Source organism: Perognathus longimembris, chromosome 28 (genome assembly GCF_023159225.1).
Source record: "Perognathus longimembris pacificus isolate PPM17 chromosome 28, ASM2315922v1, whole genome shotgun sequence".
Classification (NCBI taxonomy): Eukaryota; Metazoa; Chordata; class Mammalia; order Rodentia; family Heteromyidae; genus Perognathus; species Perognathus longimembris.
The window spans coordinates 37,232,847-37,253,934 of NC_063188.1; the positions used below are offsets into that span (position 1 = coordinate 37,232,847).

At 41.6% G+C, this 21,088-nt stretch overlaps 1 protein-coding gene across 4 annotated transcripts in view; it reads right to left on the bottom strand.

The window, feature by feature from the left end:
- Positions 1-1,089: 1,089 nt before the first annotated feature.
- Positions 1,090-21,088, bottom strand: part of Plp1 (proteolipid protein 1) — a 112,458-nt gene continuing 92,459 nt past the window's right edge. For 2 of the 4 annotated variants that reach the window (XM_048336752.1, XM_048336754.1), the window contains 7 exons: positions 17,342-17,488; positions 8,869-9,055; positions 8,044-8,200; positions 6,366-6,534; positions 5,831-5,904; positions 4,820-4,885; positions 1,090-3,161 (listed from right to left, as the gene is read on the bottom strand). In XM_048336752.1, the coding sequence (XP_048192709.1) occupies positions 3,090-3,161; positions 4,820-4,885; positions 5,831-5,904; positions 6,366-6,534; positions 8,044-8,200; positions 8,869-9,055; positions 17,342-17,345 (729 nt within the window). In that variant the 5' untranslated portion in view covers positions 17,346-17,488 and the 3' untranslated portion in view covers positions 1,090-3,089. Of the gene's footprint in view, positions 3,162-4,819; positions 4,886-5,830; positions 5,905-6,365; positions 6,535-8,043; positions 8,201-8,868; positions 9,056-17,341; positions 17,489-17,590; positions 17,948-19,231; positions 19,809-21,088 lie in introns of those variants that run through there. The other 2 variants (XM_048336753.1, XM_048336755.1) reach the window with 2 other exon arrangements.

A 21,088-nucleotide genomic window follows, 5' to 3' on the forward strand; every position in this document is an offset into this window, starting at 1 on the left:
CAGAAATCAAAGCTTACAACTCAAAACTAGTTTGTGAATAGAGCTTTTCAACTGACTTGTCATCTCCAGCTGTCTCCTTTTTCCTCTTATCATGTTACGTGCAAGATACAATTGTGGAATCACAAATCTATAGCTAATTTAAAGTTAGGTGTGTGTGTGTGTGTGTGTGTGTGTGTGTGTGTGTGTGTGTGTGTGTGTCAGTACTGGGCTTGAACTCAGGGCCTTGAGAATTCACATGGCTTTTCTGCTCATGGTCTGCACTTTACTACCTGAGCCACAGTTCCACTTCCAGCATTTTGCTGGTTAATTGGAGGTATGAATCTCACAGACTTTACTGCCTGGGCTAGCTTTGAATCTTGATTTGCAGATCTCAGCCTCCTGAGTAGCTAGGATTAAAGCATGAGTCACTGATGGCTGGCTTTAAGTTAGCTTTAAAATGGTCATAAGAATTTTGTCTAAGAATACCAAATTCTAACCTGGGGTTGTGATACACCTTTAATGCTATATGTCATGTGGGCCAGTGAGCTAAGGTGTCACTAAATTCAATACTGCCCAACCATAGTGGTAATTTACATTGTTCCTGCCACATGTTTTCTGCCCCATAAATGGTGAACTTTAAACCTTCCATCAGGTACTTTTCAGGTAAGCATAATTATTTGTCATGCAAGAAGCATCAATATATTGTTATTAGAATATCCAAACAATTTAAAGAATAATTTTATTCTTAACATGCCAGAGGCAATGCTTACTACACTGACAAAGTTATCACATTTGATTCTGAATGAGTAGAATATTTTGAAATCCAACTTCAAAGACAAAACAAAACAATGATTTATTATCAAGACCTCAGTTATATTACAAATTCAGAATGTAATTATTGAGTTTTGAAGGTGGTTTATTTTACCTCTACTTCTGAGTGTCTCCAGCTATTACAAATGGAAGTGATTTATCTACTCTGTATTTCATAGTAGTGTTTGAACGACTTGAGATGATCTGAAAAATAAACACTCTCCTCAAACTAGGTATAGTCCTTACATTCTTGTTGGGAAGTCAAACAGAACAATTCATTCAAAGGACACAATGTTTGATTGAGAACATTCTTAATTTTATTTTCCTTAATTTTATAAAATACATTTTGTAAGGTAAGTTCCTAAAAGTTTATTCTTTATGCGTGTTAAAATCAAAATTCTATATCAGAAATGAAGGAAAACTTTCAGTTGATTAACTCTCTGTGTGTGTACATGTGTGTATGTATGCATGTGAGGTTTTCAGGGAAGGGTTGGTTATTCACTGTTATTGAATCAAAACAAAACACAATGTATGGATTACTTCACTTCCTTGATCTTGATTGGTTTCTTACAGAACTTTTTCCTCTCTTTGCTCTGGGCAGCCTGGAAGCTTATCTTGTATATTGGTCTGAAAACAAGTATCAAGTGTCTTATCGTGAAGATCTTATATCTCCTTAAACATTGCTGAAACCACTTTGGGAGGAAAGAACAACACAATTCTTTGCAACAAAAGAGCTACAGTGAAAATCTTGCCTTCAATAAAAACCAATTGGATTTTTTTTAACCCCAAGTTAACAAAAATAGGAAAAGACTGAAATCTGGGAACTACCCAGGTTTCAAATTCTTTTGATCCTTTTCCATGGGCGCTTACCAACTGAATAGCTGACTGCTGGGGCATAGTTATGTGATCTATAGGAGGAGAAAGTAACCTTTATGCTAAGCCTAACTTTTAGCATGCCAAGAGAATATCACTGAGGAAAAATCATCTTCATTAGGCAGAAAAAATGATCAAATGGGTTATTAAAATTGAGGTTCAAATTCATCAAATCAATTTCTGCAAAGGGCAGAATACTTGCCAAAAAAAAGTCTCAGTAGATTCCTGGAGCTAGTGGCTTTTAAACATCATTTGTGATGCTTACTGTCCAATTGTTCTTTTTTAAAACTATAATTATAATCAAAGAATCATTCTCCAGCCCTTTCTGATACAATCTCAAACGAGAAACAGGTTGGAAAATATGAGATGTGCATCATTTGAAACAAATCAAGATCTTTAAATCACCTACTGTGACTGAATGGATAAAACCCCAGGAAAAGAGCACCATTGTGAAGATAGGACAGAGACCAGAGTACACAACTAATTATCAGAAAAAAAGACATGCTATTCAAATGTTATCTAACCAGACTCTACCAAATGGCCAGCTCAAGTTACACTGTTAGCCACCAGCACTGCTCCTCCTTACACCAGTCTTCTTTCTTTATGAGCTAGTTTTTTTCTATTCTCAGCTCCTTAGAAACCATGATGTTGTCATGGTAGCTATTATCCAGGAGCAGGGAATGGGAAGATGCTGACACTACAGTTTCTCTTCCTAATGAGGTGTAAGGACAGATAATCCCCTTAGTCTACATAGATACTACACTCCCTTATGAAGTAAGTAAGGTTGGCTGAGTTAGGGCTTAAATAGTTCATTGCCATGGGGGGTCAAGTGCTCTCTTTCTAAGGGTGAAAGATCCTTGCTTCAACCCCCTTCTCCCAGCTGCAATAGGGAGACTTGGGCAAACATTCTTATTGTTTTGCTAGCATTCTTTTATTTCCTTTTATGTTCAGTGGTAATAGAGAGACAAGAAGTGAATTCTCTGGTTTATACACCAAAGGGAATGTATTTAGCCCCTATTGATGGCAAGTGGAGCAAGGACATTCCTTCTATCTACCTGAGCATCTTTCCTCCCACTTCGTTTCCATCAGAGAAGAAAGCACTTTCCTTTGAGAAGAAAGCACTTCCTGGTCCTTAGGAAACTGAATTAGAGCTCCATTCCTTTGAGACTTGCAGTTGGGGAGTGACCTTCTCAGGTATTTCTCATTTCTAGCAGGAACCAGCTATGAAGCAAAATGACTAAAAGAGGTACGTAAGAGAGAGTCCACAGAGAGACATTAATCACTGTAAGACTCTCCTTTCTTGTTATACTCATCAAGTAATACGAGGGCCAGACAGCGGCAAAGGCAGCGTTAAGATGGGAGATGCAGCATTGTAGGCTGTGTGGTTAGAGCCTTGCTATTAGAGAAAGGGGAAATTCTATGAGAGATCAGAACTTGGTGCCTCGGCCCATGAGTTTAAGGACGGCGAAGTTGTAAGTAGCAGCAATCATGAAGGTGAGCTGTAGGGAAGAGAAGAAGGAAGATGAGTGCCAGTAGAACAGGAAACTTTTTCTCCTCCAATCCTTTTGAGAATGAGGAGGAATGAAAATAAAATAATAAGTCAATAAAGGAAAAAAATCCCACTCTGCCAAACAACAACAACAAAACACAACTAGTATATCCCAGGCTCTCCTTATACATCTGACTAGAAATCCTGTCTGATACACATCCTTCTAGGAGACTAGTACTGAATTAATTTTCAGTGGGACTGGGGTTTGAGCTTAGGTTTGCTACCACTAAAGCCATGGCCCTAGATTATAGCCTTGAGTTTTCCTCAAGAAAGTGAACTACACCTTAGTTCTGCCCTGGCCATATGTTTGAGTGGCTTGGCGGCACATGGTGCTTGTTGTAGTTCATGCAACTATACTATGCACTATATTTCCCCTGCTTTAATGCATCTAATTATTTTAGCAAGTGAGAAATTAGTTGACTTTGTACAAATGACTGAACAGTAGGGGGACTGCAAGCTCACCCTTGTCCATTCCCTGGTTGGTTATTCAATGATTTCATGCAAATTATCATGCCATTTAGTGTCCCAGGTTTGTCAGCTGTTACAATGAGTGTACTTCTCTATTGCTATACTGTTAACATTATCAGCAGGACCTGGGACATATAATTACATTCGAGTCATAACAATTCTAATACTGTTAGGTGGTTCTTTCAGTATTTCCCTGATGGCAACTAAACTCATTAGACAGTATCTAAGATGGATTCATATTTATAGTACATAGGATCCTAGGCTACAGCAAATCATGTAAAATCATAATGTTCTTGTCCCTGATCTGGTCATACTTTGTTGAGAATTAACAATATTATGACTGCAAAGCACTTGGTAATATATTCTTTGCAAATATTGAACATGATCATTCATAATTGTCAAACTCTTACTTCCTTTTATTTTTCCCCTCATTTTTTTGGCAGTCCCGGGGTTTGAGCTCGGGTCCTTGTGCTTGCTAGACTGGTGCTGTACCGCTTGAGCCATATCTCCAGCCCAGCTTTTTGCTGGTTATTTGATAGTCAAGCAAACTTTTCTTCCACAGTTATCTAGAACCATGATCCTCCAGATTTTAGCTTCTGGAGCAGATAGGATTACAGTGTGAGCCACTAGCACTGGTTTACCTTTTATCTTTTTTTCTTTTTGGTGGCACTGAGGGTTGAACCCAGGGATCTTATATTTCCTGGGAAAATCTTACTTCCTTTTTCCTTTTTTTCTACCAGTCCTGGGGCTTGAACTCAAGGCCTGAGCACTGTCCCTGGCTTCTTTTTGCTCAGGGCTAACACTCTACCTCTTGAGCCACAGTGCCACTTCTGGCCTTTTCTATTTATGTGGTGCTGAGGAATTGAACCCAGGGCTTCGTGCATGCTAGGCAAGCACTCTACCACTAAGCCACATTTCCAGCTCCATTCATTTTCTTTACTGTACTTGTTCCTGATTTATGAAGGCATTCTGCCTTGCCAACTCAAAGCAGAGAATAGAATCTACACCTTTATTACTCTTCCCTAGCTTCTCTTTGACATTTCAAGGCTGGAAGGTATGTGTTTTCATGCCTGTCGCCATAACTGTATCCAAGCTACCGTAGAACCATTTATTTGCTAAGATCATTCGAAGATAACTCACCAGGGAAACCAGTGTGGCTGCAGCCCCCACAAATGCAGCAATAAACAAGTGGAAGGTCATTTGGAACTGCAGGAAGAAAGTAAAAGTATTATTTCTTGATACAGGAAAAAAATCATTCTTCACTGTAAATAGTGAATGTAGCATTCTGGATGGGTTTATGTCATCCTTGTGTTTTCTCTAAAACTTCATTTCCTTAAGTATAGCCCTCCCATTCTGCAAAGTACACTATAACATCTAGCCCACAGCACCCAGGACACAGAAAATTCATAAAATGGGATAGTGCTCCCCAATAATGGGTTTATGTCATCCTTGTGTTTTCTCTAAAACTTCATTTCCTTAAGTATAGCCCTCCCATTCTGCAAAGTACACTATAACATCTAGCCCACAGCACCCAGGACACAGAAAATTCATAAAATGGGATAGTGCTCCCCAATAATTAGCTCATTCCGTATGGTAGTGCTTGGAACAAAAACTTAAAGCCAATGCTTTACTTTCTAAGAAATAGTTTACTTCCTTCCTCCCCAGGATTTAATTTTATTTCCCTGCCTCATTTTTGTATGACTGTTCTCAATAAAGTATTTCCCTTTTTCAAATGTACTTATTTTACCTCTCACTGGAGATTAAGAAACTCCAAAATTAAAGTGTTTTTATAGAACCTATGTATGTCTCTGAACAGCCTATTCTCTTAATAAAGTTTTTAACTAAAAAAGTAAAAATTTTCATTTGGGGAATTTTGCCACAAAGCTCTATCTTTATCTAAAGCTACACATTTCTCTTTTTAAGGAGAATTTTGGAATGTAAGTCTTCCTACTCAGCTCTAAGGAAAATGTGTGTTTTTAACCATCTATGCTCATTGACTCAGACACTCTTAGCCAATGTTTTTTAGAAGGGAAATCTTCTCATTCTAAATCCAGCAAGGAGGAATCATAATCCTTAAAACTGAAGAGCATGGGTGGAAGTTCCCATGGTATTAAACATTCCATTGCAAAATAGCACAAATGGCCTACTCACCTCAGCTGTTTTGCAGATGGACAGAAGGTTGGAGCCACAAACCTTGCCAGGGAAAGCATTCCATGGGAGAACACCTAAGAAAGATGCAAGATGGTCCATGGTGTCCCTTGTGGAGTTATAGGGCCACATGGAGGCTCCTTCAGTGCCCTCTCCCCTCTATAATCAACTTGGCTATAATGTCAGAACCTGACAACAGTCAGGGTAGGGTCCTTTTTTCTAACAATTTACACAAAAGCAAAGGTGGTGTTGAACAGGTGTAAACTATTGTGTTATAGAAATGAGCTACTTTGAGCTTTGGAATATAAATAGACCAGAGTAGAACACTATGAACAGCCAAGAAAACTCTCACCACTTCCAAATTCCCTTTCTGGGAAGAAATCTCTCCAGTTTCAGTGTGAAGATAATGGACCCACGCATTCACCATCTTATATTTCCCCCATGACCACCACCCTCCTTACTGTAAGAAAAGAAAAAAAAAACTAAATAGGTGTTTCCACATTTGGTAGGGGAACAAAGATACCCATGCCCAACTCACCATACATTCTAGCATCAGCACAGAGAGTGCCTATACCGGCAGAGGTCTTGCTAGGAAAGGCAATAGACTGGCAGGTGGTCCAGGTATTGAAGTAAATGTACACAGGCACAGCAGAGCAGGCAAAAACCAGGAGCCATACAACGGTCAGGGCATAGGTGATGCCCACAAACTAAAACAATCCACATGACATGGTTAGAAGTCAGAATCAGCTTGCAGATGCTAAAACACAAACCGGGAGATCCTGGAGTGGCATGTGCCAATGAAGCCAGATTCCAAGGATCTCCTCCAAATGAAATTAGTGAATAGGGCACTTCTGCCAAGTATCATTGGCAGTATCTCCTTGAGAACTGGCCCTAAGTGTGATGGAGAGTGAGGGGAATAGGTGGGGGTTGGAGTGAGGAGGATCCCTGGGTTAGAGAGGCTTCAGGGGATTTGTTTTTGGTGGATAAGATGTAAAGAAATCAAAATAGATCTTGAAAGAAAGTGGTGCCATTCTGTGCCTTAGGCTGATCTCACAAGATATTCCCGGTCATAGGATATTTGTTCCCTAGTCATTTAATAAAGCCAATAGGAGATTCAAATTTCAGATACAAAAACATTTCTAAGCTAACTGTTGGCCCCAAAAGGACATAACTGCGACCCACAGGTATTCAGTGCCCACAAAATATTTAACTATAGTGACTGAAAAACCAATGTGTTTCTCACTTAGACATATGGCTAGGTCCTAGAAAAAAATAAAACATTACACATGCAGATCTGCTCTAATTCCCTCTGGGAGCCTCAACAATGTAGGATCCCAGAATATTGGGCATTCCACCTTGGAGCCAATTATTTCATATCTATGACCTCCCCTCCCTCATCTCAGATCAAGTGTTCATATCTCCTTCCCTTGAGCACTGTTTTGGGCTGTTGTACAGTTAGACCCACTCTGTGGTCTCTGCGGGACTGGGATACAAGGACACCAACAGCTGGTTTAGAAATGGTTTGATAGTACAAAGCATCTACAAAACTCAAGCTTTTTGGTGTGAGATGAAAATTTCTAGGAAACATTATTTTGGGGGTTTGGGACTGGTAGTTGAAGTCAGGGCCTCGTAAGTTTTAGGCCGATTCTCTACCACTTGAGCCATGCCCCCATCCCCTTTTGTTTTCTGGTTATTTTTTTATCTAGGGTCTCACATTTTTTGCCTGGGTGGACCTGACTGCTATCATCCTCCATATAGCTGGGAAGGCAGGCATAAACCACCACAGATGAATTATTTGATGAGATGGGGTTTCCATAACTTTTTGCCTAAGGCTGGGCTCCAACAGTGATCTTCCCAACCTCTGCCTCCAGAGAAGTTGTGATTACAGGTGTGACCTACCACACTCAGACTCTAGAGAACTTTTGAAAGATGAGGTTGAGCAGCCAGGCACCACGTTCTTCCTGACCATCTCGTTCGGCTGTAACCATCACTTCCTCACTCAAAAGCCAGTACCTAGAAAGGACCTAGCTTTGAGTGGGGATGAGGCCACAGACTCACGCCCAGTTATCCCCCACCCCTTGTTATTGTCACAAAATCCTGAGGATGATCACCTTGTCGGGATGTCCTAGCCATTTTCCCAAACAATGACACACCCGCTCCAAAGAATGAGCTTGATGTTGGCCTCTGGAACCCCTCCCCTTCTGGCCCCCTGTTACCGTTGCACTCAGGCCCTTGCCGCAGATGGTGGTCTTGTAGTCGCCAAAGATCTGCCTGACTGCGCCGGTGGTGTAGAAGCCCTCAGCCAATAGAAGGGCCCCATAAAGGAAGAAGAAAGAGGCAGTTCCATAGATGACATACTGGAAGGCATGGATCCTATAGTAAGAGACAGACCAAAGAGAGCAGTCTTATTTACTGAGGACCCAGCTCTTCTCTCACAGTTCCCAAGGCTGGAGGTTCTTCAGATGAATCACTAGGCTTCTCCTTGCTTTCACCTTGTATATGAAGACAGGGAGTAAGTAAGGACAGGCTCCTCCCCTATCCCTTACTTAACCTGCAACCTAGAGAATTTCCTTTCCTGACTTACCAGAGATACTCCCTCACAGCAGAGAAGAGCTAGACAGAAACAGTAACCTGACTTGTTGTAGGAGCTGGAGAGACTCTACTAACCCACTGACCCTGAGCATATGTAGACAAGCAGTGTGGCAAACCAAGAGTAGTGACTCCTCTCTGTCATTGTGCCTCCCCTGGGTTCCTGATACCTGTCATTTTGTGGAGGCAACTCAAGCAATTGAACCACACCTGGCAGAAATGAAAACATATGAGAAAACCAGGAAGGTGTCGGGTGGGGAGGCTGGTAGGAAGGCAGATCTCCTCCATTTGAATCTGACATTTCCCCTTATTTGGGGCTTCTGATGTGGCCCGGGTGAAATCTCTACACAGATGGAAGACTCAGGCTGGCTCATGAAGGTACTGATGAGTTTTGTATCTCCAGAATGGAAAAGGGGAAAAAGAGATGTTGGTGTGGGAGAGCAGGTACTTACACATTAATGAGATACTCATAGTCCTGGTAGTTTTTGGAGAAGTAAGTCTCAATTAGCTTTTCTGTGCCAGTGAGTGCTTCATGTCCACAACCACAGAACAGTGCCACACCAAAGAAACACAATCCAGTGGCCACCAGGGAAGCGAAGGGGGCCCCTACCAGACATCTTGCACAGCATTCTAACAAACCTGGGGGAAGAAAGAGGGGTAGTAGTCAGGAATACATAATAGGTATTTCATCTACTTACGGCCCTATGCTCCCAAGCACAGGGAGAGTGGTCAGCCTGGAGTCCAAAAGCAGCTGAATCTAGAGGTTTTGGCTTTTGGAATGTGAGGATGATCAAGAATTCTTATTTTGTTTCCTTTTTGAAAATAAAACCTTTCCTTTAATTCCCACAATGTATTTAGAATGTATATAGTGCTGGGTGTTAGAGAAAAGATAAAAGACTGCCAAATGAGACTCTTCACTTTACAGAGGAAAAATTAACTAGGTAGTTGTATTATTGTCAATGAACAATTCCAAACAGCTAAGTAAGTGGTTCCAGGGAGTAAAAATGCACTTGGAGTTCCAGGAGAGGAAAATATGTACGTTGCTATTATCTGACAGGATTTGACCTAAAAGCACAGCTCAAATATTGAGAGAAAAATGAGAAGTTGTATTATCTTGGACATTCCTGAACATGTGTTCATTTGTTGTAGGGAATGCTCAATTCTTAGTCTAAACATATGGGGAACAGTACAAAGACAAGATGGAAACTGGCATAGGACAAGAAATGATAACAGGAATATCATCATTATTACACACAATAGTTAAAACACTTCCCTAGTTGGGGACAACTTGTTTGAATTCTTTACCTTTCTTTATACTGCAGTGTGGCCTATGTTGCAACTTTTAACTACACTGAGGTCCAGAGATTCTGTCACGAAGCTACATAGATACCTTAGATAGTCAGCTAATCATTGTATGTCTTTCTGTTACAAGGAAACATACCTTGGCCTGATAACATCGGTGTGTTAAAGTGCTAAGAGTCCCCAAGTTCCCCAGACCTGGCAGCCTACAGCCCCTTGCCAGTGTTTCTGAGTAACAAGAAAGGCTCACAAGAAGCCATAGGCTTTGGAAGCAGCTGTGTCCCAAGTACTAGTCCCATTTCCTAAGGTGTCAATGAAACTTGTTAAATGCCAAGTAGATGACTGTAAAAGCTTCCTCTGGTCTCTTCCCAAACCTATAAAAAGTAGAAAAATAAAAATATCAAGCTCTTTAGACAAATATTCTGAATTTATATATGGATGTGTGAATATATACATATATCAGCTAGTATATGAAATATACAATGTATATGTATGCACACATGTATATAAACCATTTTGTATTTATTAATGTAGCATACAATTAGCAGATATACTGGAAAAGAGCTAACTTTGGATAAGCATTTTATGACTTCTTATTGGGTGAAAATCTACTTCTTTGGTTTGGATTTTTCTATATTCAGGCCAAACTCATTTGTCTACAACAGGGTACCAGAGGAAATAGGAGTCCATTGTCTCATCCTCTTAATATCAGCAGAGTTTCATTTTAGTCCTGAATGTTTGAACGTTATGATTTGTCTAGGACCAAATTGCATCCATATGAACAGATTTGAAGAACCAAATTATCTCTATCCTGGGAAAGTGGAGGTAGAGGCATTTGCTTCTGTTATCAGAACCACAAAATGAGGGAGATTCATTATTTCCCATCCCTTGAAATTACAGCCCTTTTCTAGACTTCAAAGAGCCTCTCCTTCAAAGAAATTGTACATTATATTATGCCAGAGATGAAGCCAAGCCAAGTACAGAACACTGCTGCCAGGAAATTTGGCCTCCATTAGAAGCAAGGAGTTTGTAGCTGTGCTGCTCTGAGTGAAGGTTGAGTTCACTCTGCAGGACTTTGTAAGCGTGCTTAGTGAGAGTAACTCATTGAGGCTGGCCCATGGTATTCATGCTTATGCAAATGTACACATCTACACCTGTACACCAGAGAGAAAAGTATGATAGCTGAAATGGGTTGCTGGTTGGGGAAAACATTTTTAAAAATTGATGTCTTTCAACAGGTGAAGGTCCTATAAATTAAACGAAGGGAAGTAAACAGCACTGCTCGTTTCTTCTGTTGCTGGTCCTGTTCCTTTCCACTCCCTGGAACTTTGAGACTCTTGTAGTAAAGAGGTCTCTGAAGCCTGGGGGTGGGAGGGTCATTGACCTCACTGTTCCTTCTCTCCCCAGCACAGGGTCAGGGCTTGGACAGAGCCCTCCCTAGTTCCCCCAAACAAAGAAGCCTTGTTTTGCCCTGAGATCTCAGGAGCCTTATTAGTATTCTGCAGGGGCCTGAGGTCTGGGGGTGGGGAGGGGGTCAGATCTAGGGAACAATGGCAGAACTGTTTGTTTAGCCTAGGGTGAGGAGAGTCATCCACCCTAACAAGTGGCCCTTGGGGGCCCACTCACTCTCCCCAGCCTTTTTATCCTGGGGAGAGCTAAATGGTGATGCAGGTGTGATCAGGAATGGAGAAACTTGAACTCTTGCTACCCAAATGGAGAATTCCATTGGAAGTTTTAGCTTATGTCCCCTATATATCATACAGTAATGACAGTTTTTTTCCTCTCATCGTCAAATGACTGAATGATTTTTATCATCCTTGACAAATGATTTATCACCTTTTGTATGTGATTACTTGATGACCATCCAAATAACAACAAAATATCATGTGTTCTGTGAGTGAAAAAGAGTGAAGCCTTTGGAGCAACTCCAAATCACTGACATTTTCTTTTACATCCATTTCTTCCAGTTTTCCTAAGTATTCAGATAACTTAGCACTCTCTTTTCTGTTCCACTGCTACTCAAAAAAGGACATAAGTTTTAATGAAACTCTAGCGTGGAAACTGAAACAATTGGCTCAAGAGCTCAATCCCTCACTGCTAGTTCAACAATATCAACAGATCAGATGCTCATCTCTTCACAACTAGGATGGAGTATGTGTTCTGAGGGCATTGCAATTCAGCACAAGGAAGAATCTCAGTCATTCTGCCCAAGTACAAATCAAATTTTGAACTCCAACTGAGAAAAAACATCAGAACACGCAAGAAATTGTCTTTTCATCAAAGTAGCTGACAATTGAAGCATTCTAAAAAGGCCCATCTGGATTGACTTTGAATTCGCACCACACAAGAAATGAACTTGGGGATGTGTGAGCAATAGCCTAAAAACTCACGCACGCTAGTTTAGAGCCCCCCGACCCCCATGATTGACAAAGTTAAGGCTAATTACAAACTGTGACAACATAAAGTTGGCAGAAAAGAACTCTATAGTAAAATATTACCCAATATATCTCAGTTGGATTAAACTTCTTCACTTTGGTAAGTGATCATATAGAAAAGCAATGGTCCTCCACAGCCAGTGTTGTCTTTCCATTTGTGTTTACATTGATTCAGAGTAAGCATTAGGTGTAATAGCAGTAACTTAGACACTATGAGAGGCAGAAGGCAATTAGAAAGTCTAATCTTGTTTTCAATGAACTTGCTATCTTGTTTGGAAGAACAAATTTATGACTGTGGATCAAAACCCCAAACTACCTATTATCAAGTGTTAAAATGAACGTAATCAAGTCTGATGGACAAAATACAAGCAAAGGGAAGAAAGTTCAGAGTTACATTTATCTTCAAACTCCCAAAACAAATCAAGCAGCCAATAATAATAGAGCTTTAAGCCCTTTCCATCAATGTTCTCTGATTGACCAGTTGACCACTGTGACTTACATCCAGGCCCATTCTAGTGACTTGTAGTGATCCTGATGCTGTCTCTTTAAGCAGGATCCAAGAGCTCCTAAGCCCTCCCTCCTTTCTCATGCTCTGGTCACGCCTTAAGAGCCAGCTCCATGAGATGGAAATTCAGTGTGAATCTGGGAACTCATCAAAGGGAGGAAAGGAAGGGCTTTCATCAAATGGAATGGTAGATAGAGACCAATTGTATCCTATACAATTCCCAGCTTGTCCCTTGAGTCCAGCTGACAAAGGGAGAGATAGAAGAACCCTATACAATAGAGCTAAACAACAGGCAGGCTCATTGAGTGAAAAACTGGCTCCATCTCCCTAAGTCTCTAATCTGTACTACAGTCTTACCCTCCTCCCAGAACCCACCCGTTAACCTCACCCCACGAACAGAGGCTTCCTTGATCAGGGCTCTAGCAGTTGATAGGTCCAAGATACTACAGCAGTTGTGACTGGTACTAGGGATGGATAGGGACCAGTGGGTGGGTTCTAGAAGTAAAACAACAATCATCAGGAGGTGACAGAGACAAAGGCTTTTGCTTCTGGAATTACCCAGGCAGAAAAAAAACTCTACCCATATTTTTATCAGTACTTGTACCACACCGAAGTGCTAAAAGGGACCCTATAGGTGCTGGGGCCAAGAAATCCATGCTGGATAGTCAAATCATGTGGACTTCTTTTTAGACAGGTAATAGTAACATGTAAGAATATTGGATCATCTTATTTTCTGTACTTGTGTACACACACACACACACACACACACACACACACACACACACACAAAACAATTTATAGCCTAACATTAGGAGGTAAAGATACAAGATTCATTGTGAAAAATCTATCCCTGACCCATCGTTTCCTCCTTACCCAATTATGGGAAGACCAAGAAGTGCCTGGCACTAGAGACAACAGTATACCTTACTCCCTAGGCCAGACTGTCAGCACTTGCTCTTCTCTTGCTACTGGTCTAGAGAAACTTATTCTCTTCCTTGGGATATCATGGATGTTTTTTTTCTTTTGTGCCCATCCTAGGGCTTGAACTTAGGGCCTGGGTGCTGTTCCTGAGCTTCTTTTTGCTCAAGGCTAGCATTCTACCACTTAAGCCACAGCTCCATTTCCAGTTCTTTGGTGGTTAATTGGAGGTAAGAATCTCATGGATGGACTTTCCTGCCCGGGCTGGCTTTGAACTGCAAGCCTCAGATATTAGCCTCCTGAGGAGCTAGGATTACAGCTGTGAACCATCAGCGCCTACCAACTTTTTTTTTCAGAGCTCTGCAGGGCAAACATAGAAATCACCAAGGAAGGACTCTTCAATCTGTAATAGCTGGACTTTTAAGTCTGGCACTGGATAAGGGCCTTTGAGTAGGAAAGGAAGGAGAATCAACCTAGTCACTCACTATGGCTGATGTGACCATACCTGATCATTTCACTTCTCTTATTTAATCTTCTAAACCTGGAATTCTGTGGTCAGTGAGGGCATTTCCATGTTGTTTTCTTTCAAAATAAACTCAGGGCTTCAAAACGACATAAAAAATGACAACAGGGGAAAGATGCCATTGGTTGGGACCAACCTTAATGGGTTTTGAGACTATGTCCATTCTCATTTACCTCCCAGGATTGGAAGTGTTACTACTCAGATAGCTCTGAGAAAATATTTCTATTTTCAAGTTGTTGAGTAGACCTGTGGCTTTTCTAACTCAGAGCCAAAGCAAAAGCTCCATGAAGTAAGGCAAGCCACTCAATCTTTCTGGCTTCCATGATCTCCTCTGACTGCAGGGCCAAAGTGAGAAGTGAGGCGGTGAAGGCTCTTCTTAATCATTTTACTCAATGTCCCTAGTAAGAATAAGTCAGCTTTCTAGAGTAAGTCCAGGTCTGGTTTCTTTGTAACTTCTGCTATTTAGATTGCATTCTTGCCACCTGAATGGGCTTCATCGTGTCTTTAGGCATTTGGTAAAATTGTATCTCTGCTCTGCCATCACATTTTTTCTTTTTTGCCTGAGCTACATTTACTTATTCCAAGCTAACCAGAGCTACACTGCTCAGCAGCCATTTCTGAAGGGAAGCATCCCAGTCTGGTTACCATGGTAACAGCCACTGTTCTCAGAAGAAAACAGGCTCTTGAAAGCTAATGTTCTGCTGTTCACGATGACATTGCGTTACTGAGCAGAGAATAATCAAGTAGGGCTCATTGACTTCCTTCTGGTTCCATTGTCATCTCAAAGATATTTAGAATATCTCCCTTCCAAGTCTGGACAACGTTTAATAAGCCATCACTCCAAGCCCAAATCTTTTGTGCAGGTACCACTAAATTGTATGCTATTCTCCACCTTCAGTCCTAAGGAATTCTGTATGACTCAGGTAATGAGCACTCTTGTTCCTAAAGGTGATTAAGCAGAGACTTAGGAATGTTTAACTTGTTGATATAGAAATGAACTCTATAGTGAGATTTGGTTCTCATAACAATTTTTTTTCTGAGACAATGTCCCATTACATAGCCCAGGCTAGCTTCAAAATCATGATCTTCAGCTAGGATTACAGGCGTGCATCACCATACCTGACTCTGGCTCAAGATATTTTCTAAATTCGCCTTCCAATACCATATTCTACTACATAATTTACCAACTGAACTAAGCTGCAACACATACTTCATAGGAAGTAGTAGCAGTTCAGTATCTTATTAGAGATTGTTTATAATTCATTAAGTATTTCAGATAGCTATGATTGAATAACTGAAAACTCAATTGTTCCATCTAATGCACATGGTTCAAGTATGAGCCTATCCCAATTCACATTCTTTTTTTTTTTTTTTTTTTTTTGGCCAGTCCTGGGCCTTGGACTCAGGGCCTGAACACTGTCCCTGGCTGCTTTTTGCTCAAGGCTAGCACTCTACCACTTGAGCCACGGCACCACTTCTGGCCGTTTTCTATATATGTGGTGCTGGGGAATCGAACTCAGGGCCTTGTGTATACGAGGCAAGCACTTTACCACTAGGCCATATTCCCAGCCCCCCAATACACATTCTTAATGGTGACTTAATCTGTGGCAATCATTTTTGGAGGAAATCAACCAACTTCCCTAACAAGAAACTATCCCTGTGATCACTTTATTTGTTCTTCTTACCTTTACTCAAGGATTTCATTCCCCAAAAAAGCAAAAGTCAACAGCTTTCTTTACTCCCTGTGCAACCCAACCAATCAGTCACGCTGACACTGGATAGAATCCTGATGTTACCTAGGGCAGGGAATGAGTTTGTCCTACATTCATCTCTTACCAGGCCACACTTAATCGGTCAAATTAGTCTTATCCAAACACACAAGTATACACAAAGAAAACCCAACTGCCTCTGAAAGAGTAAGAGTCATCTTATACATGTGTTATTGTCTAGCAATTGCTATTATCAGGGGTTACAAACTGTTATGGACCTTGTTCATTTTCAAAGGGCTTCCACATCATCATTACTTGATCCTCAACCCTGAAAGTAGACAAAACAGTTACTGCTACTCTTGTTTTCCAGATGATGAAGTGATGATTCCTGGTGACCTGACAGTGATTGCAGAGTTCACTAGAGGCAGATCTGGGATTTGAACCTGGTTATTCCAATTCCTAGTCCAGTGTTCTGTCCCTTTAACAATCATACCTGAATATGTGCTTCAAACAGCTCTCTCAGTGATTCAGGATGAAACAACCTGAAGGCTAAGCCTAGCTCAATATAATTAAAATAAAAACCCACCTCTGTGAATCTTATTGGAGTCTACTGGATACTACATTTGATGGTGAACAAAAGGGACAAGTGAGTCTCATTTCACTCAGGATGCCTTTCAGTTTCTACCCTTGTTTTGTCAAGTAGTTCAGTGTGTAGATGTCCCTGCCTCGTCCTGTATGAATGAAGAGCCTTTTGCTCTATGCACCTTGTTCTTCAAACATACCACCAGATACTAAAACCTCATCATTTCTCCTTTTGTTCATAGAACCCTGAGAAACCCTCACTTCTCAACCAATTCAACAAGAGCCTTTAAGTCCCAGCAGCCTCCTTGTCATGACAGAGATTCAGGTCATATTTACTTGAAATGGTCATCTGTATAGGTGTGTACACATGCACATGCACACACACACACACACACACACACACACACACACACACACACACACACACAGAGCTACCTACATTTGTAAAGCCATTGAGGTCTTTCATTTCCTGAACCTGAGAATGGCCTCTATAGCCATGGTCAAACCTAATTCCAGCTTGTTCTATTCCCCATCCTACTGATGCAAACTTTATTTCAAGTAAACAGTTATTTGGTACATTTGCGGGCTAGCCACTATTTAGTTGCCTCCAGTAGAATCAGGTGTGCCAGCTGTGTGCCTCCAGTAGAATCAGGTGTGCCACAACAAGGGCCTTAGAATCAGGGAAAGAAGAGAGAGAAGGAAGTGAGGAGGTAAGAGGGCACAGGATTACACCCATCCCGCTGGCCACTCTCTCCAAAGATCTGTGCGACTCCACACGTGCTGCTACATCATGCTCAGAAAAGAGACAATCTAATTGAATGCTAAGGAATTAAAAGAAAAAAAGTACCCAAACACAACTTAAAGAATTAAAAACCCCAAATCACAAAGTTAGAAATTCTCTTGTGAATTCCTGTGCTTGCCTGAGTCTCGGATGCCAAAGTTTGTGAAACTCACCCATGTCTTTGGATCTCTGACTCCAGTGGTAGTCGGCTGGCTAGTCTGCTTTGTGGCTGATTTTGATCAGCTGGAAGGATCCTGGTCTCTCCAGTCTCCTTCTTCGGTCCTTTACTTTTTCTCTCTGAGTATCTTTGTCCTCTTCTCCTGCAATGAAAAGGGCTTTCTGATTGACAGCCAACCCCCTTAAAGGGACAGGCTCCCTTTCCTCCTCCTCTCCTCCTCCCCTTCTCCTCCCCTTGTCCCCACCTCCTCAGGGATACTCCCTTCTTTAAGGGTTCCATCTTCTTTTTCTGCCTTTCACTGGCATATATTTCATTTTCTTTTCTTTTTCCCTTCTTTTTTCCCCTAAGGCTTCTCTGGAATTTTGCTTTGTTGCAACGCCATCCAGAAATGTGGATTGGGGGTGGAAATAAAATGGAGAGGTCCTGGAAGCCTCCAACTGATCCTTGGGTGCATTTGGTGTGGGATGTGACAGCCCAAGGATGGGAAGCTATGGGAGTGGTATCCCTGCTGAGGAGGTTAGAGTCAAAAACCTTCATGTTAGCTCCCAAAGTTCTTCCAAATCTTCCCTATGTCCATCCCTCACTCCCAGATGCCTTTAGTGGTGTCCACCTTTCCCCTCCCCCTCCTCCTTAGCAAACAATCATTCCTCCACTCCCAGGTCTAGAAACACAATAAAGAAGAAAAAAAATTGTCTTTACAAAATTTCTTCCAAATCTGTCTTGCTTTCAGCTGAATGAGAACAAAATGCAAGCTGTTGCTTCCATGAATAGATTGGGAGCAAGCTGAAAGAAGTTGGAATTACAATAATTTTATAGATAGGATAACAGAGAGCCAGAAGAGGGCAACACCCGTGTACATTCACAGACTCAGCTAATGAAAAGACCAAAGTCAAGAAGGGAGGCTACTTTCAAGAAGCAAAATTAACTTTAAGACAAGCAAGAACCCAGTCTGGGAACTGGATAGTCAAAATTCCATCTGGAGGGTGTGGTGTCCTCATCACAAAGCTGAGGCCAGCTAGGGAGAATCAGGGTAAGGATTGGGGGTGACACAACAGGTGGAAGGAGGTGATATATAGTCATGGCATCAGAGAAAGAAATACTAAGAAAAATGGCCAAGCAGCAAAAAATTGGGGTAATATATGAACCCACTCTATAGGTAATAGTGATCTCTAAAAATTGGAATGATATTTGGGTGCCCAATACCAGATGGACTAGCCAGGGAAGGTTTTCTAAAACACTATAACCAGTGCCTATCTAGGGACCTTGTTAGTGTTTGCTTTCCCTTCAGGAGCCTCAGGTAGGCATAGTTCTCTTAAAGGCCAGAATCTGCTCATGGATGGCCTATAAGGCAACTCGTTGGCATATAGCAGAGTAGATGCCTGATGCCTCTGATACTCCAGAAAAAAAGAGAAACCTTTCTTATGGCTTGCCTTGGGGTAACAGTGGAGAGGAGGAGATACTGAGCCCAGCCTACAATCTTCCTATGGGGCAAGACAGGAAAGATTGTGTCTTTAAAGTTTTCTCTTTGAGTTGTGAACTTGGACATGTTTCTGGCTTGGGCTCTGCTGATAGGAAATAGGTGAGCTCGGTGGATTTCAGAGTGCTGTAGCATTTGATGTTTGCTCAGAGTTCTAGGGCTCTAGATCCCTTGCTTTTAAGGGTAAAAGGATCCTTGTAATGCTGCCCCTTGGAGAACAGTACTAGTAGTAGTAGCTGTCCAGAGCAGACCAGACTAAAGCCATAGCAGTTGTAGGATTGGGTCAGCAATCAACTTCTGGAAGGTGATTGTCAGAATGGCCCTCGAGGAGGGGAATTACCAAGAGCAGCAGATTTCCAAATGTTGTGCTATCAGTTCATCAGAGGGCAGAAGGAACTGAATCCAAACCTTAGGTATTTTGCTGTAGGACATGAAGATAGATGATCCTTCACAGCTGGAATAGATGAGGTAGTTTGGTGGACAGGGAATATCACTCAGCCTGAGCCTTCTCACAAGTCTCAGCAGCAGCTCTGGGAATGGCTACATTATTCAGAAAAAAAGTGTTTTCCCAATAAACTTGCAAATGTCAGTTTATCAACTATGTTCCCTTAGAGCAATTCTCTCTTGTCCTTTCCTTCATTTCCATTGCCTTATCACTCATTTTATTGTCTTTCCAAGTCTCAACCTACGTCTTTGTCCCTTTATCTGTCTCTCTCTCTCTTCCCTTTTCTTTCTCCTGACCCCTTAGTGGAGTAGATCTTCTTGTCTCGATGTTGCTTTTATGCCCAGGGCTTGAAAGAGGCTCCACCAGATGACTGTCATGTTGATCCCAATATCTTAAGCTTCCAGCTCCCTAGGATCTAGTGTGTTTCTGGTGGCTCTATACATTCTGACACTATGCTTCAAACCCTAATCTTGAATCCTGTCTAAAAGCCTTCATAAAGTTTCTTTCTAGGTCTCAAAAGACCTCTTTTTAAATATCTACCCATCCCATGGGCTGGGAATATGGCTTAGTGGCAAGAGTGCTTGCCTCCTACACATGAAGCTCTCCATTCCATTCCCCAGCACCACATATATGGAAAACGGCCAGAAGGGGCGCTGTGGCTCAGGTGGCAGAGTGCTAGCCTTGAGCGGGAAGAAGCCAGGGACGGTGCTCAGGCCCTGATTCCAAGGCCCAGGACTGGCCAAAAAAATATATATATCAGCCCATCCCCATTTATGTATCTGTTTCTGCTGCAATTGGTTCTGCTGGATGCCCTGAGTAAAATGTTCTTCTGTCCAGCCTGGCTCCTGCAGTACCCAGGGATTCCTCAAGAGGGCACTGCCAACCTTCACGGTTGCCACCTGCTGCCGACCTTGGGTGCCAGTGGGAACAAAGCAGGATTGTCTGAAACTGGTAAACAGTTTGCGCTTCATGTAGTTCTTTTTTTTTTTTTCTCAAATTTTTATTATCAAACTGACGTACAGAGAGGTTACAGTATCATACGTTGGGCATTGGATACATTTCTTGTACTGTTTGTTGCCTTGTCCCTCATGCCCCCCTCCCTCCCCCCCTTTCCCTACCCCCCCAGGTGTTCAGTTCACTTACACCAAACAGTTTTGCAAGTATTGCTTTTGTAGTTATTTCTCTTTTTTTACCCTGTGTCTCTCGAATTTGGTATTCCCTTTGAATTTCCTACTTCCAATACCAGTAAACACGGTTTCCAATATACTCAGATAAGATTACAGAGATAGTGTAGGTACAAACATAGGAAGGTGATACAAAACATCATCAATAATAGAAACTACACATACACATAGGACGTTGAAAGTAGTTACAACTGTGATATATCACTTGTTTCCATAACATGGAGTTCATTTCACTTAGCATCATCTTATTTGTTTCTAAGTGTATAGCTATTGGGCCTTGTGATGCTCTGCTATGGCTTGCCTAAACCTGTACTAATTATTCCCAATAAGGGAGGCCATAGAGTCCATGTTTCTTTGGGTCTGGCTCACTTCACTTAGTATAACTTTTCGCTTCATGTAGTTCTGATGGTACCTCAGAGAATCTGGGCCCCCTTAATCACAGATTGATTTGCTTGTGCATCTTTCTTGAAAATAACTGCAAAATACTTGGCTTTTACCTCTACTCTGTCCTCTGTGATCCCACAGTACCTGGGTCTTAAACAAGTGGATTCTCTTTCCATCATTGTATAGGCTACATTCTGAAATTCTGGAAGCCTAAGAATTTCACACACACACACACCCCGCCCAAACTAGAAA